Source organism: Nylanderia fulva, unplaced genomic scaffold (assembly GCF_048542155.1).
Source record: "Nylanderia fulva isolate GAGA-0341 unplaced genomic scaffold, ASM4854215v1 Scaffold3, whole genome shotgun sequence".
Classification (NCBI taxonomy): domain Eukaryota; kingdom Metazoa; phylum Arthropoda; class Insecta; order Hymenoptera; family Formicidae; genus Nylanderia; species Nylanderia fulva.
Genome location: NW_028190368.1, coordinates 6,275,274 through 6,291,747, shown reverse-complemented (window position 1 = coordinate 6,291,747; position 16,474 = coordinate 6,275,274). Strand labels below are relative to the sequence as shown.

The 16,474-nt window shown below is 29.5% G+C and overlaps 2 protein-coding genes and 1 long non-coding RNA gene across 5 annotated transcripts in view; 2 read left to right on the top strand and 1 right to left on the bottom strand.

Moving 5' to 3' along the window:
- Ntan1 (N-terminal amidohydrolase 1) overlaps positions 1–3,477 on the top strand; it is a 58,882-nt gene extending 55,405 nt beyond the window's left edge. For all 3 annotated transcript variants that reach the window (XM_029306117.2, XM_029306118.2, XM_029306119.2), the window contains 2 exons: positions 161–322; positions 446–3,477. In XM_029306117.2, coding sequence (XP_029161950.1) covers positions 161–322; positions 446–571 — 288 coding nt within the window. In that variant the 3' untranslated portion in view covers positions 572–3,477. The remainder of the gene's footprint in view (positions 1–160; positions 323–445) is intronic.
- Positions 1–16,474, bottom strand: part of LOC114933500 (uncharacterized) — a 140,615-nt gene that overhangs the window by 52,300 nt on the left and 71,841 nt on the right. The window lies entirely within an intron of this gene.
- LOC146722582 (uncharacterized) overlaps positions 5,075–16,474 on the top strand; it is a 78,863-nt gene continuing 67,463 nt past the window's right edge. The window contains exons 1-2 of the mRNA XM_085484370.1: positions 5,075–5,095; positions 5,151–5,325. Of these exons, the coding sequence (XP_085340496.1) occupies positions 5,075–5,095; positions 5,151–5,325 (196 nt within the window). The remainder of the gene's footprint in view (positions 5,096–5,150; positions 5,326–16,474) is intronic.

Sequence of the window (16,474 nt, the reverse complement as noted above, 5' to 3'; positions counted from 1 at the left end):
CGTTTGTATTCTATAGTTAAGCAAAACTAATGATCTACATACGTAAAAGAGAGAGCTCGTAGCTCGTGTGTGTTCAAATTATACATATATATTATATAAATAAAAAAAATATTATTTTATATTTATTTAAAGGTTCTATCAATTTCTTATTTATGCACAGGTTCTGGATGTTTACGATTGCGGTCTTGGATTACTTAGAATTGGTCCATTTAATTACGATCCTTTGCGAGGCGTGGATCTCTGGTTGGCGCAATCCGACCAATTTATTCTGCAACATCTGTCAACATCACCGGAAGTAGAACAACCACATTTCGTCTCACAAGTAATTGCTAATTTATATATATATATTTTATATATTTATTATTATTAATCGCCTGGAAAGAGAAAGATACGCAACAAATCTAACTGCGCGCGCTTCTAAACAGTAGATGAACTTCTGTTTCAGGTACGAGCGACGCTCAAGTATATTCAGGACAATCAATTTCCAGCTGTCACCGTCTTCCGAGATAATAAACCTCATTACTATCGTCGGGATGAAACCACCGGTAACTGGCAGCCGATGCGATACTAACGTTAACATCGCAGATTTGACGAAGGCTTGCGTGGAAATTGTTCGCTAAAATTTTTGAGTGAGACACAAAACATAATATCAAATTGCGAATGAACGAAGTATGCGGAGTCATAGGAATTTAAATCAGTTACTGAAATGTGAAACTGCTTTTCTAAAAAATCGCAGTATCGTTACAGAATTGTTGTCCTAATGAACTCATTTTAAGAAAATCGATCCGCATTTATGACGACAATAGGGAAGTCAGCATATAATTGCAACTTTTGTTGACTGGCAATTATTTGTGTTCAACAAAAAAAAAGACGTCCGAACCGGAAGAAACCGTGGGATCGAATATAGATTGAAACAGTCATAATTAGCGCATAGGTTGATGCCTTAATGTCTGCTCACAGTGGAATATCTCGTTAACCGCATTGAAATCGAGATGCAGATTAGCCTTTGAATATACATTGCCAAGTACGATTTGTAATATTTACAAATTAAATTCAAAGAGTAGAGCTTAACTCTATTATCATTATTAGAGTATAAGCTAGAAAAATCAATATGAAATAAAAATGATTTTGACAAACAATTTTTCAAAAATTTTAATATGCATTATTTTGCACTGAGGTTATATGTGTGCATATTTATAATAATATATATTTTTCTTTAAATACCTTTTATATTGAAAAAAAGACTTCAAAATAATGTTGAAGTATTCTTTTTATTATGAAATTAGGACATTTTTGATTATGAATTTTGGACAATTATATAAATTACATCGCAATCGAAAAATTATGTTTAGATAAATTAATATGAAAAATTTAATTATTCGCAAACTATTTATACAAAATTCTGAAAATTGTATGCGGATCTTTTATTTATCAGACGATTGTTCTTTTATAATTCACAATTGGAAAACGATATGACTACAAAATTTTACAAAAAAGAATAAAATAAAAATTTAATTTTATAAGGCGCGCACTCTTAGAAACATATGTTCTCTTTTTATAATTTTTTTAGATAATTATATAAAAATATGTGCGTAAATGACTTCAATTGTGAATATTAGGCCTATACATACTAATATGTTGGCATTGTTGAATTTCTTTTTTAATAGAGATCTTATGTTATATATATATTTATATATATAAATGAACAACGATCGAATTCGATCCGTTGTTATAAGATGTTATTAGTCATATACCTATATGTCATTACTCTTTTGTTCTCTTCGAATTAACTTTCATCGTCGTCAGAGCGATAAAGCAACAATGTATATTCTCATCGCGCATTTAGTGTTAAATGTAATTGTTCGATATTTAATTCATCTTTACATTACGTACAATCTTTATAATTAAACAATTAATGCAATAATTGAAAATCACATTTGATGCTAACTGCGCGAATGCAGTGCAAATTTAAGCATACGCGTGTTGAATTAGACAAGGGCATTTATCCTTGTTCTTTTTCTTTTATTTTTCTTTCAACTGAATTACGAAAGTTCGAGCAACGAATCATTTCGTACTTGCCATAATAAAGAAAAGAAAGTTGTGCAAAGAGTAGAGGTGAAATAGAGGACAATGTATATAATATTTTCAGGGTTGTGCCCGAATTCTTTTCGGGTGAGGGAAAGTTCCTCTGCCTCGACACAAATATTTTAGGGGGAGACGCGAAATTTCTCGACGCGAAAATTCACACAAGAAAGATTAGTAATCGAGTAAAAGTTATCTCGCGAAAACTTTTACGAAAACTAATTTGTTTTCGTATACCTATTGTATACGTTGAAAATGCTAATCTTCTTTAATTATTTGAATATACGGAACACATTTAGACATCGTATTGGATCATCATTTACTTTGTAGAATAAAAACATCCAAGGTAAAACGATGCGACGCGTAAAAAATTGTTTGTCATTGTTTTAAGCATAATATACAAATGTATAATAAGATGGTGCAATTCTGAAAATCAACCTGAAAATGACATGAACGATTTATCTATAAGTTTGATTGTTATTTAGAAAGCGCGGGCGTGCGATCGCGATCGAAAAATTAAAATGACGAGGCCTTCCCTTACCTGTGAATTCATCGATTAAGCGGGAAAATAATTCCTCTCCGAATTGCATCCGAGAGTAATACACTTCCGCAGCCATACGAAAAAAAGATTTCGTGCATTTCGATACATGAATGCAGTTTTCATAGCTAAAGAATTTCGAAAAATTCAATGTTATATCATTAAGCGTTCCTCGTCTTTTAAGGCGAATATATATGTATATGTGATGAATATATCATTTTTTTAAAATGATATTTTAAGCGAAAAGTAAGTAATTTCTTCTACAGCTATGGTTTCAAAGCTTTGGAGTAGTGCATAAAGGAAAGGTGCGTTCACAATTTTCCATTGTTCTAGTGATACATAAGCTAATTGAGGTTGATATTAATTATAATAATGATGATAATGATATAATGATCATGATACTGCTAATGATGATAATGATATTTCCTAGAGAGATCGAAAAGAGATATATTTTTACTATATTATGTAAAAGAGCGAATGCACTCGCGACGATGAAGCTCTCAGGATCGAACATGCGACCCTTTTTTTCCCTTTCCATCTGCGCAAAGTGGAGGAAGTGTGGCGGGTGGTTTGCCACTTATTTTGTTGCTTCTGACAGGAGAATTATACGGCTTTTCTTGCTTGTTCGTAGAAACTTCCCGGTGCATTAATACAATTATAATACATATATATATATTTTTTATGTTCTTTATCGCGCGCGCTCTTTTTTGTTCTCTCCCCATTCTCGGCCTCGTCCTTACAATAGCGTTCCCGTTCGATCTCCTTCGCATTCTTTCTCGTGTTACGCAGACGCAATCTTACTACATAATATTATTTGGTGATATATTTATACAATAAACGATGCTAGACTAAAGCAACGTCGTCTTTGTTATTTTAAATCGCATCAAATCAAGCATTCGAGACGTCAATCACAACCGATTATGTTCCATAATTAAAATTAATGTTCCCACCTTCCTAATTACATATGATTTTCGTAATAAAGAAACAAATTCCTTTGCGCAACTAATTTAATCACGGAGCGATCGTGAATAACGCGACGTATTCTATATACGTTCAACTTGAGAAACCACCAAATGGAAACTGGTAAGGACAAAGTCGTTAACAAAGTTACAGATTGTTACATAGTATGCTGTAAACTATAACGTAAGTATTACGAAACTATTGTACCGCGTATGGTTTCATATTAGAATTTTGAACATGAGTATTGATTTTAATCGAGATAATCGCATATAATGATTATTCGATCAAATCTTATTCGAAGAAAAAATCGCAATGAAGAATGTTCACATTTTAATCTATAATTATTAAAATATAGTGTACAATATTTTCTATTTTTGAAACAATTATTGTATTAATTATATAACGAAACATATAGGTATAAAAAAATGAAATTGAATAAAATCAAATATGTTGGATGCTTAATTGTTTTAGTTAATCGTAAAGAAAATTGTTTGAATGATATTTATTTTAATCTGTCAATTAAATTTGTAAAATTTTTAAATCTAGAAAATTATTTCCCTTTTTCTGTCTCTCGTCTTTCTGAATATTAGATTCTTAAAAAAAGTTTAATATACGCTACAGAAATTTTTTATTAGATATGTTTGCATCCCTATTAATAGATAAACATTGCGCGCATATTTTGTTCAACATCAATAGCTTGTACGTGTGTGCAACCTGTTTCCTATTTCCTGGCAGTTATACAAGGAGTTGCTTGATTGTCAGCGGAAGGAAACTTCCGTTCGGAAAGTTCGTTATGAATGTCTTACAAAGTCTTCCGACATGCTTCGCTTTAGCATAAAATCCAGAATCCGTAGTGAGAAGTTGATAATTGTGTTGAAAAGTGATCATCTGAAAATAATATTCGACCTGAAAATTCTGAAGATTAACTCCGAACTTTTGTACAAGGACTGCGTTGCGGAGAATCTTTTTGAAAATTTTAATAAATCTTTCAAGAATCTTTAAAACATCCGCCTCGAATGTTAAAGATTTACAAAGCTATTAACTTCCCACGATTACAGATATTCAGACATAATTCTCATACACGACGATAAATTACGGTGACATCGAAATTGATTGCAAGAAACAATTTCCAAAATATAGTGTATTTTTATATACAGGTTTCAATATTTCAATTAATTTTTATTTTCCGTGAACACATTGTGTTGCGGCAAATTTAATTCTCTACAATTTTGAAATTTCTATTAAATTCTCAAAATAATAAAAATTTAAAGTTTCGTTAAATTACGCCAATAAATATATAATATTAAAAAAAAAATAATACTTCTATATATTAATACATTATTTCTAGGGATTAGGGGTCGGGAGGATTCAGAAAAAATTCAATTTTTACAAGAGAAATCTTACACCTATACATATATATGTATATTCTATTACCGAATAATCTAAATATCTCAAATATTTGGGGGAAGAAAAGAACTTCGCAAGGGGAAAAAAATGGAAGAAGCGCGACCAGAGGTAGGAGAGCCTCAGCGAGTAGTGATGGACGACGGCTGCGCAGACTCCTTGAAAGTCACTCGGCCCGACTCGCAGTAGTCTACATCAAGCGCTTCATCCGACACGGTTAGTGCCGTCTCGTCGTCGGATCGAGGACGACCCCTTCCGCGTTTCCGCTCGTCGTGATCGCGCCACGTTTTCGGCAAATTGCATTGCGAGGCAGTCCCGAGCACACCCTTGTCCTTACCCTGGTGAGTTTTTAATACATTTTTTATTAGATATCATGCGATTTTTTTATTTATTAAAATTGTTTCAACAATTTTTCCAATTGTTTTTGCGGCACGAATTCGTAAGTTTCGTAAATTATAAATAGATATATAGAATTATTGAATAGATTTTCCACGGTATTTTATTTCGAAAAATTTTCAAAACGGTGCGCGTGTTGATATAATAATTTTCTGCAGACACATGTGTTTACATGCGGGTATGTATATTTTGCTCTTGTGAAACAGTAAATTAATACACCATAAAAAATCTGAAATTTAATGATTGGGAATAATATTGAATTGTAGAAAGAATCTCATTAGTAATTTGTAAAACATCTAAGTAAATAGAATTTTCTTATATGTATATTTCTTTTAATGTAAGAAGAAGTTATAAGTTTGAAACAATTTCAGATTTTACTTTTTTATGTCAATTACGTAAAGTAAAGACCTGTTCGAAATGTACCTATATTCTCTAAACATTCTCTTCGAGGATGATTATTCCAGCGGACAAACAGTTTGAATTAATTAAAGGTTTTGATTTATCGCAACGCATCAAGTTTTCAACGCATGTAACTCCAACTATATGTAACAGTTGCCTCGAGTTTCGACAAACGGTATTAGAAACTATATATTGCGGAAAGCACTACGCTTTATATATGAAAATATTACAGGTACTACGTGTTACATGCGCAGAATCACGAAAAAACCGTAAAATCTCATTTTTTATAAAATTGAAATATTGTTACATACGCATGGAAGTTTACTTTAATTTAACAAGCATTAATTTGATTTTGAGGTGAAATAATGCTCACTTTTCTATATTCAGTAAACGATGAACTAGTGATTTCGTTACGGCACATACGAGTTTCCCCGCAGTTCTCAATAGTAACTCCATTATGTCGAAAGCAGCTGCTCCTCGTAAATGGAATTGAAAGAAGAGTAACGATATTTAGTAACATGTAAGTTAAACTACGCGACTCTTACATGTTGCGCATAAATCGTGAGTCGCGGCGCATAATTGAATTGCGCGTTAAAATAACGTTAACAGCGAATCTTTTTTTACATAAAAGCAATAATTTTGAGTTATAACGACAATTTTTTTTCGAATTAAAGAAATTTCTCTTTCAAAACAAATGTAAAGATCAGTTTTATCGGAGATAATAATAATTCAACAATAGAGCTATAAAAAAATACTAAATGATGCATGATCATAAGAATATTTCTGCATTCTATATAATAAATTATATAACAATATTATTTATATTAGAAGAAAATAATACATATATATGTAAATCGTTAATACACATATACATATATGTATATAGCTTTTGTTGCAATAATTTATATTTTCAAGTATTCTAAAATTTTATAATATAGTTTATTAAAATTTTTCTTTTTTTTTAGAAATGATGAATTTTTTCTAGAAAAAGTCCTTTCTAAAAAGTCCTTCAATTTGCCTTGTTATTTGAAGGCAGCATTAATTTCAGAGCGCACTAATGGTCGTAAATGAAGTAAGGAGAAAATCGCGGAAAATGTCAGTACTGTCAAATGTGATATTGTTTCCTGGAGCTAATCTTGGGTAATTGCAAATGTTCGTGTTACACAAGATCATAATTGACCATCTTATTTCTTGGAAACGACGAACAGGAAGTCCTTCACTTTCATTGTTGATTGATGTATTCGATGACCGCGAAAAAATCAAGATTGACGAACGAGAAGAAAACGTCAACGATGATACAACGTTATACTTTAAAAATTAATAGATTTCTATTCTTCGCCAGAGAGAATTTAAAAAATAATAAGGAAATTAATGATTAGTTCGACCATACTGGCTCTTATTAATAACTCGTATTTATTAGATATGAAGTACACTCATTGTGTACTTCATATCTAATAAAGACGAATTATTAATAAGAGCCAGTATGGTCCAACTAATCATTAATTTCCTTATTATTTTTTAAAAATTAAATACAATTAGAAATATTTTTACAGTAAATCAAATACAATTATAAAGCATATTTTTACAGTAACAGCACGTTACAGGAAATTCTTATTTAAAGAATTAAATTAAATTAAGAGAAGAATGCACGCCCGCAGGATAGTAAAGCTGTTCGAATTACAACTTTGAATTGAAGTAAAGTTTGTCGTGAATTAAATCTCAAGTTTCCGAATAAATAAGACAGTTCCATGCTTCTCATATAATTTCCAATGGGGCTTTATTTTCATATAATTTTAATTTAATGCTTAAAGGCAAGATTAATATTATAAATTGAAAAATTATTCGAGGTAATTATGTCCAATTAAAATTTTCTTTTTTAGGAAAAAAAGATACAAAAAAAACAAATTTAAGAGCACTTATGTCAGTATTTATGTTCTACAGCGATATAAATACTGGCAAGTGCTCTTAAATTTGTGTTTTTTATTTATTACATAATTATATATTTTTTTAATCGCGTACATGCTATTATATAGGACACAGGACTTAAAATAGGATAGGATAAAGTTGTTTACAAAAGATATTTTCCTAACTATGCGTGTCTCGTAAAAAAATAAAATAAAGTAATAGATGTAATTGTTATTCGTAGTATAAATAGACAGAAATTTATATAAGTATGATGCGAGAACGATAATATTTTTAACGTACCACATGCGCAAAGTGAAATCTTCAGTTAATACAATTTCTGCACTAATGCAATATTTACGATTTGACAGGTATGTGCGAATGGAATTACGTGGCAAAATCTCTCTCTGTAAAATATTCGTAACATTAATGAATAGTTTTCCGCGATACGATTAGATTTTATTTCAATTCTCTTTTCCTCAATTGCTTATAATAGCGTGTATATATCAATTTTGTTTCACGTATCAATTGATTTAATATTTAATTATACAAACTTGTGTAAAATTATAAATAGTAATCTCGTTATTCTGTCTTCGTGTATTATAAATATTAAATTAATATTATCAATTTTCTGAAGGGGACGGAGAGATCCGTGTACATTTAATAATTAATATATATAATTAGTTCTTAAAAATAGATTAATCTCAAAAATAAATTCATCAAGATAGAATAATAAATAATTATTTGAAAAATCGATATTTTTATAAAAAAAAAAAAAAAAAATTCTTCACACATTTTGTGTTCCCAACACTCCAGCGCGCTAATATTCTGGATGATGAGCAATTAAGCGGGCTATCCGCGACGTGCCGTATAAATTCCACCGATCTAATCAATTGCGATAAATTCTCCTGGTCGCGATCAAATTTCGCAATTTACGATCCTTCTTTGCCACACGGGGGCGACGATCTATTAAAACGTCTTCCCGAGCCTATCTTTTTATCTGCCAGTTTATCGACGCGCTGCGTCAAATGATGATCACCTATTCTCGCGCTCTTGCGAAAGGGGAATATTATTTTTTTTTTTTTATCTCGGTCATCGACATTGTTGTCTATCGCGGAGAGGGGACGATTATTCTTCGATCGTGGTTTAGACGAGAGACGTAACTCACAGCCGCGTCGCAAAGTGGAACGAGCACGGCGATCCGAGATCGATAGCGCCGGCCTCGCGCTCTTCCTCATGCTCTAACCCGTTATATAGAAGAGAGCAGAGCAAGAATGACGTATTTAATCGGATTAAAGGGGCGAACCTCGCGAACGCCGCCCGTTTTCTTCTTTCCAGGGGCGGAAAACGAAGTAATCGACTTCGAAGAGCGATTTCACCTTTCACTTTATTGCGATGCATCTTGTACCTGCTCACCCCAATACGGTTCTCTCTCTTCGATTCCCTCTTGAGGGAATCGCCACTCCGTTGGCGTATCAACTGCTACTCCTCGGAGATTTATTAGCGAGCTCAATATTCCGGAAATGTCAATAGGAATAAAGAAAAGGGCTGAATTTTGATCACGTCACCCTTTCCCGAGACTGATCGGATATTTCAATTCAAATGTTTTTATTTCGTCAATTTAAAGACGCACTCTATCAAGGAGAAAAAATTGGGGCTTATATCATTTTCTTCGCCTATCGTCTTTTTTTCTCTCGGAGATATTATCATTTTTTATAAAAATTATTTAATGAAAATTCTTTAATTAAATAATTATTATTTTAATTAAATAATTATTATCATTTTTTACTTTCTTTCAGTACTGTGAATTAAATATAATCTTTCTCTACTAAAATGTCAAGCTATTAGTAATTCTTAGCTGATAAGTGCTTATTTTAACTATCCTTAATTAATAATCCCGAGTTCATAAGTTATGGAAAATAATTGCAAATCAAGTTTCCGGGAGATAATTAAATGAGAAGAGATCTTATATGAATTACTTAATATCATATGAGTTTAATTTTAATAATAAGTTGAAATTCACTTCACATTGAATATAGAGAAAAAGTCTTATCGAATAATTATGCCGATAAAAAAAGAAATCTGAATTCTCTTTTTCTCGAGAAAAAAAAGTGAAATAAATTAAAGATTGATATTCATAATAATGAATTGCTATATGTTTTGTGGCTTATTGTGCAAATAGGATAGTTGTAATAATAGCTCTTTACAACAATAGGGAGAGTTATAGACACTTTGACCTATAGACAGTTGACTTTGCGGAATTATCTGTAAGGAAGGTTTTGTCTCGTAATGAAAGGAAGTCTACTGGGCACAACTGTAACCTTTGTAAAGCTGATTGTAGATTTATCTCAGAGAGTTCTCTTAACACACATGTATATGTGTACTATATCGTTCGATGTACTACGTTTATTTTAAAAGATTTATTTTAAAAGATTTTATAAATATATCTGCTACATTTAAAATAATTTTATATCCTTTTAATTATTTGAATATGTATTATGTAAAAAAAAATTATATTATATATTATAAAAAAATCGATTATCGTTTTAATAAACTTATGTTCTAAGACTGATTTTCGAAAGGAGATTAATAACGCGCGATACATTTAAAATAATTTGATATCTTTTTAAATTATTTGAATATGTATTATGTAAAAAGGAATTATATATTATAAAAAAATCGATTATCGTTTTAATAAACTTATGTTCCAAGACTGATTTTCGAAAGAAAACTAATAATGCGCGATACATTTAAAATAATTTGATATCTTTTTAAATTATTTGAATATGTATTATGTAAAAAGGAATTATATATTATAAAAAAATCGATTATCGTTTTAATAAACTTATGTTCTAAGACTGATTTTTGAAAGTAAACTAATAACGCGCGATACATTTAAAATAATTTGATATCTTTTTAAATTATTTGAATATGTATTATGTAAAAAGGAATTATATATTATAAAAAAATCGATTATCATTTTAATAAACTTATGTTCCAAGACTGATTTTCGAAAGGAAACTAATAATGCGCGATACATTTAAAATAATTTGATATCTTTTTAAATTATTTGAATATGTATTATGTAAAAAGAAATTATATATTATAAAAAAATCGATTATCGTTTTAATAAACTTATGTTTCAAGACTGATTTTCGAAAGAAAACTAATAACGCGCGATACTCCTTTTTCATCAATAAAATGTCGCAAGGTATTTTATGGTATTTAAATATCATATAATTTTCCTGTGTTAGAGATATCGTTTTTCAAAGGGTTGAAAGGTCATGTGCATTCGTTCGCGAAACAATAGACATTCCTTTCATTGGTCTTTTGCTTCTTCTTCCGATTCTTTCGAGCATGCAGGACAGCGCATCCAGCGATCTTCGTAACAAAAGCTTTCTTGGAATTCCCCGTAATTTGCGATAAATTGGATGAAAGCTTTGAAACTCGATGCTGTTTTGGCGACAGCCAGCATGCTTTTTCCTCGCATGTCTATGATAATTAAATATTAAATCACGATGCTATAATAACAAACTCAGAATATATAAATACGTATGTATATATAAATAATACGACGATTTCTCGAAACATAATCTTCGACTAGTAAAGCCATCGTATAAGTGACTTGCTTGTCGATTCTAGAACGACATTTGGTTAAATTGTTCTGACATGACATATCGACGTAACGTCCAGGTGCGAAAGTTTGGAATGTAAAGTCAATCACGAGATATCTTTCACTTATCGTTGTAATATATGTATACAGAGAATCCGATTCCATTAAAAATCTCTATAATTCAGTGAAATGTATAATCAATAATCTAGTTAAATTTCGGGACAAGAACTTAACAACTTACATGTATAAAGGTATAAAAGAAATAAAGAATTTTTCTTTGATAATTGATAAATAAAACTTATTTATATACATATAATATATTTAAAGAAAGAAAGAATGCTACACAATTTTTTTTTAAATATATATTTCAACGAAAAAGCGCATGATAAATATAATACAATGAGTGAAATTAATTAAAACTACTTAAGGAAATAAAAATAGTTTGTGTTTTGATATGAAAAGAAATGCAAACTTGTTTGATTTATATATAAAAAATATTTTCATATTTAATTTCTATTTTTAATTATTTTTAATCAATCAAGCCACGAAGTATTTTATGCAGTTTGTGATTGTTTTTGTGGTTGCAAAAATATTCTCATCAAGATAATACTTCCCTAAAAATGCTACAATGCCTCAAGCTCACGAAACGGTATCCCGCAAACAATATTCTAAAGTTACAAACTGAGTTTAACACGAAGTCTTTCTTACCATCCTTTTTGTCGGTGCAAGTTCCTTTATGGGATTCATTCAGAAATTTTTCTAGTCTTACTTAAGGAAACCCGACTTCTTTCTTTAAAATTAAAAGATGGCATATAACTGACAGACATTTCGCGATCTAATAAGTATTGAGATAATTTTCGAAATAAAAGAAATTTGAGCTTGTAAATATACGCTATTTCCTTTTCCAATTAGAATATATACTGCATTTCATGTTATAATAAAGAAATACAATATAAAAAATTTAATAATCAATTCTTCACTCTTGATGGAAATAATAATTTAATGTAGACTCACAATTTCGTATTTTAAGTATAAGTTCTATATAGAATATAAATATAAGTTTTATATAGAATTAATAGTGTTACGAATAAAGAATAAGAAAAAAAAATATGAGAATTGAATCTTTCATTTTTAGTTTTGATATTAATTTATATGTATTGTACGAGTATATGATGTGATATTAATAATTTGGAGCTTTTTTAATTTTTTATAACTCCGAATACGTTTATCATTATAATATCGTATACGATCGCAAAGATTTAATTATTTTCTACATATTGCAATTTATTTTCCCTTTTTACCATTTGCATTTTACTTGCTCGTATTTCTCTTTATTTTTATCAACAACAAGATCTCTCCAGTTTGAAAGAGAAAGAAATTTTTTATGATTTTTTATATTATTTTCCAGCTTTAAAAGAGATGGATTTTTCAAGGCTCTGTTTTTTTATAATCCAAGAATATAATATCGCAATCAAAAGCAATGAATATAACAAATTGTTATTACACAACGATTTATTAGAGATTTATTTTATTGCTTTTAGATGATTGACAATGAGATAAAAATTTTATTTTTATATTAAAATTTTTCTTGTAATACTCGTTTAATTTATATATATCCGTTTTAATATATATAGCGTTCAAAAAAGTTGACTAATAAAAAAATCGACAAATTGTTTGAGACTGTCACTGCTGATTACGAGAAGGTGGACTTCCTTCTCATCGTGATAAACGAGTGTCATATAACAAGCAAACAGCCAAAAAAAAGTTTATAGAACGATCAATTTTAAGGGTCAAGGTTATTTAGACTGTCATTTTTTTTTAGTATATTACATTATAGTCTTACATATATTTTTTCAACTTTTCAATCTTTTTCACAAAAATTCAGTTTTTTTAGAAAATTTAAATTTATGTCATAAATATGACATAAATGTTGAAGCAATCGTGATTTTACCTCTTCTCATGGGAAATAATTTTTAAATATATACAAATATTAAATATATTATGAATGTTATGTCAAATACATTATACGAAATAAATGTCTTCAATTTTTTATCAGCAAAATATGTGTTTCCGATCGTTCAAATTTTTATCATATTTTCTTAATATATTAAAATGCGAAATTTTATAAATAACATATATTGTGAAAAGTTTAAATAATGGATGCGTTAGCTGAGTGGTAGATTTCAATTAGGAACAAAAACCTGAATATCAACTGTTTCTCTTTTACAATTTAAATTTATCAATTTACAAAGATCTAAATGGGCATACATATTCGTATTGTATGCAATATTAGCGTATCATGTAAATGACTTTATCGCGTAATCATTGAATTAATGTAGTTTAATCATAAAGCTTTCACATTTAACTTTAAACATCTCAATATTTTTCATTTACCAGAAAAATATATCCTATACAATTTTATTTCAAAGCTTTAAATTTGAATTCTTTATATATTTTTCGAAAAACTCACATTTACTATTAATAGTTAATCTGTTTTGATAATCTGTTTTGATAAACGTAAAAGATTTTCTCAAATTTTCTGTCTGCAAAATGAAATTTTGGAATAAACAATATTTTTAATTAGTACCGGCAAATCTCATAAATAATTTAACAAATAGCGGTTTAAGTGACGTATATTTAAAATATTCCAAGAGAGTCGATTATATATATATATATATATATATATATATATATATATAAAAGGGGATTAAATCGTTCAATTTAAAAAAAATAACTCAGCGCTTTTGAAAAAAAATAAATTTTATCAAGAAAGCATATGCACGTGTCGCAATTTCTGTCTTTGACGTCGTTTTACTCTATATACTCTTGAAAAATTCTCATTTTATACTGTTACTTTTTGTGCGCAATATAGAATATTTCCTCTTTTATAATAATTAAAAAAAAATAGAGAGAGATACACATATATAATCTCTATACGATATTTACAAATTTATGTTGCACGTGCGCAAAAGTCTGAAAAATCATAGGGGATTTAATAATTTTTATTTATCAATGCTCTGCTTATCAAAGCTGCTTTATGTTTTTACATAATGCAGGATTTAATAAAGAGTATTATAATTAATATACACAATAACAATTCACACACAAACGTTTAATCGTGTAAATTGCTAACTAACTAAAATTACGCACATCGCCGAAAGCACGAATATCACAGAGATAGAAATAGTTTTCATTTGCCGCGAGCGACAGCATGAGAATCTACATAAGTGCAATTCAAATATGAAAACGTTTTCGCGCCAGTAATTCGACTCTGTTGAGGTATATTGAAATTCCTGAGCATAGACGATCGCGATCGCGTACGCAGAATTTTTCAGACTATCGGGAAACCAACCAATAAAATCGCTGGAGAATTCTCATAAAAGAGCATAACATGTGAAACAAATCCCCTTATTCATAATTCACCGATTTGTTTTAGTATCTCACATCTTTCATTGATTTCACAAAACATTTTGAAAAAGATAATTAAGTGATATTAACATTCGACGAACATTCATCTTCATTTTGCATCATATTTTGTGTTTCATTATATTTAAAAAATATTAAATTTTATATAATATCCTAAAGTATTGAAATATTTTTAAAAATTTATTTTATTATATTGAAGATAAATAATTTTTTATTATGTTACTGTATTTTATGCATATTGCTATAAAGTTCAAAAAGTAACGTATGCAATTCCTTGTTTTGTTTCAATCCAGGTCAACCCCATTTAAAGATTTATTGCAATTCATGTTTGCAATTTGAAATAAATCAATGTTGCTAACCCTTTTTCATATCATTCTGGACGACGAGATGCTGGCTTTTTGTAATTGTTTTGAGATGGAGCGAGAGCACGTGCGACTGCTCGAGATGCGAAAATTATTCAACGGTCGTCCTGGCGGATGGCTAAAAGAGGGTGAGAAAAAGCACCGGCCGCGAAAAAACCGAGCCCCTCGGGAGGATGAACAAACCATCTTTTCGCAGATAAAAACCTACTATTATCACCGCTATTGCATACCTAGTTGTGATGCCTGAGAAAAAGATTTCGAAAGCGAAATCTTGTAATTTTTTTCTTTTATTAATTAATTTTTCATTGCTTTTTAATTCTTTTATTATATTATATTTATATGTTATTATTATTTCATTATTTGTAATTATTATTTATTTAATATCTTTTAAAAAATTGACGAAAAAATATGCCATGTACGTATGTGTATAACTAATAAATTGATTTCCAATTTCTTAAAGAAATACTTCCATAAAATATTTCTTAAATATTTTATTATTTTTTAATACATATTTTAAAAATTTTACCTTTCATATTTTTCTTGAATTGTACATACCATATTTATGTCGTTTGAAAAGAATATATTTGTGTATATTTCAATATTTAATTTTTTTGGTATATTTTTTATTTATCAATAATTTCAGGTTTTTATGTACATTTGGATGTACATTTTTTAGATATAGATCTCTTTTTATAAATATTCAGAGATTTTTTCCGTACGATATGTGCGTCGCCAATGCCAATGGGAAACAAATCGATAGAAAAGTTTTTCATCCGCTTCACTAGGCCGAATGAAAAACCTTATTGATGCAAAAATGTTTCTTCGTAACTAAAACGGCATTCACGCTCAAACGCTTTTAATTAAACACGCGTCGATATATGTACGTTAAGCGCGTTGCCTATTTTGACTTAATAACGAATTCGCGCGTGAATCGTCCGATATGCATTCCTCGATTGTCGTCAAAGAATTCAACGACGAACAATCGAGACATAGATTCATTCTCGATTGACTTCCATTGGATTATTTGATCGTTCGCGACGTTAGAACGAATTAAAAATCGATCAAAAAGAATTCTAAATTAAAATTTAATGCGTCGTCTATGTGGAAAGATTAATTGACGAATACACTCGTATTTTAAATCACACGGTACCTTTTGCACGTGCGTTCACTTTCAATCGGAGCACTGCAATCAGAAATCGAGGTGATACTGTTTTGTGCAAATTTATATCATAGCAGCACTCGAGTTGACAATTAATGTCGCACGTCGATATTAAAATTTCTTGCAGCGTTTGCTTTTATTTAGAATGTATATGAAACATTTTATATATTGTGCAAACTAAATTCTTTATACATACAACTTGACATTATTATCTATAAATTCCATGCTCATTA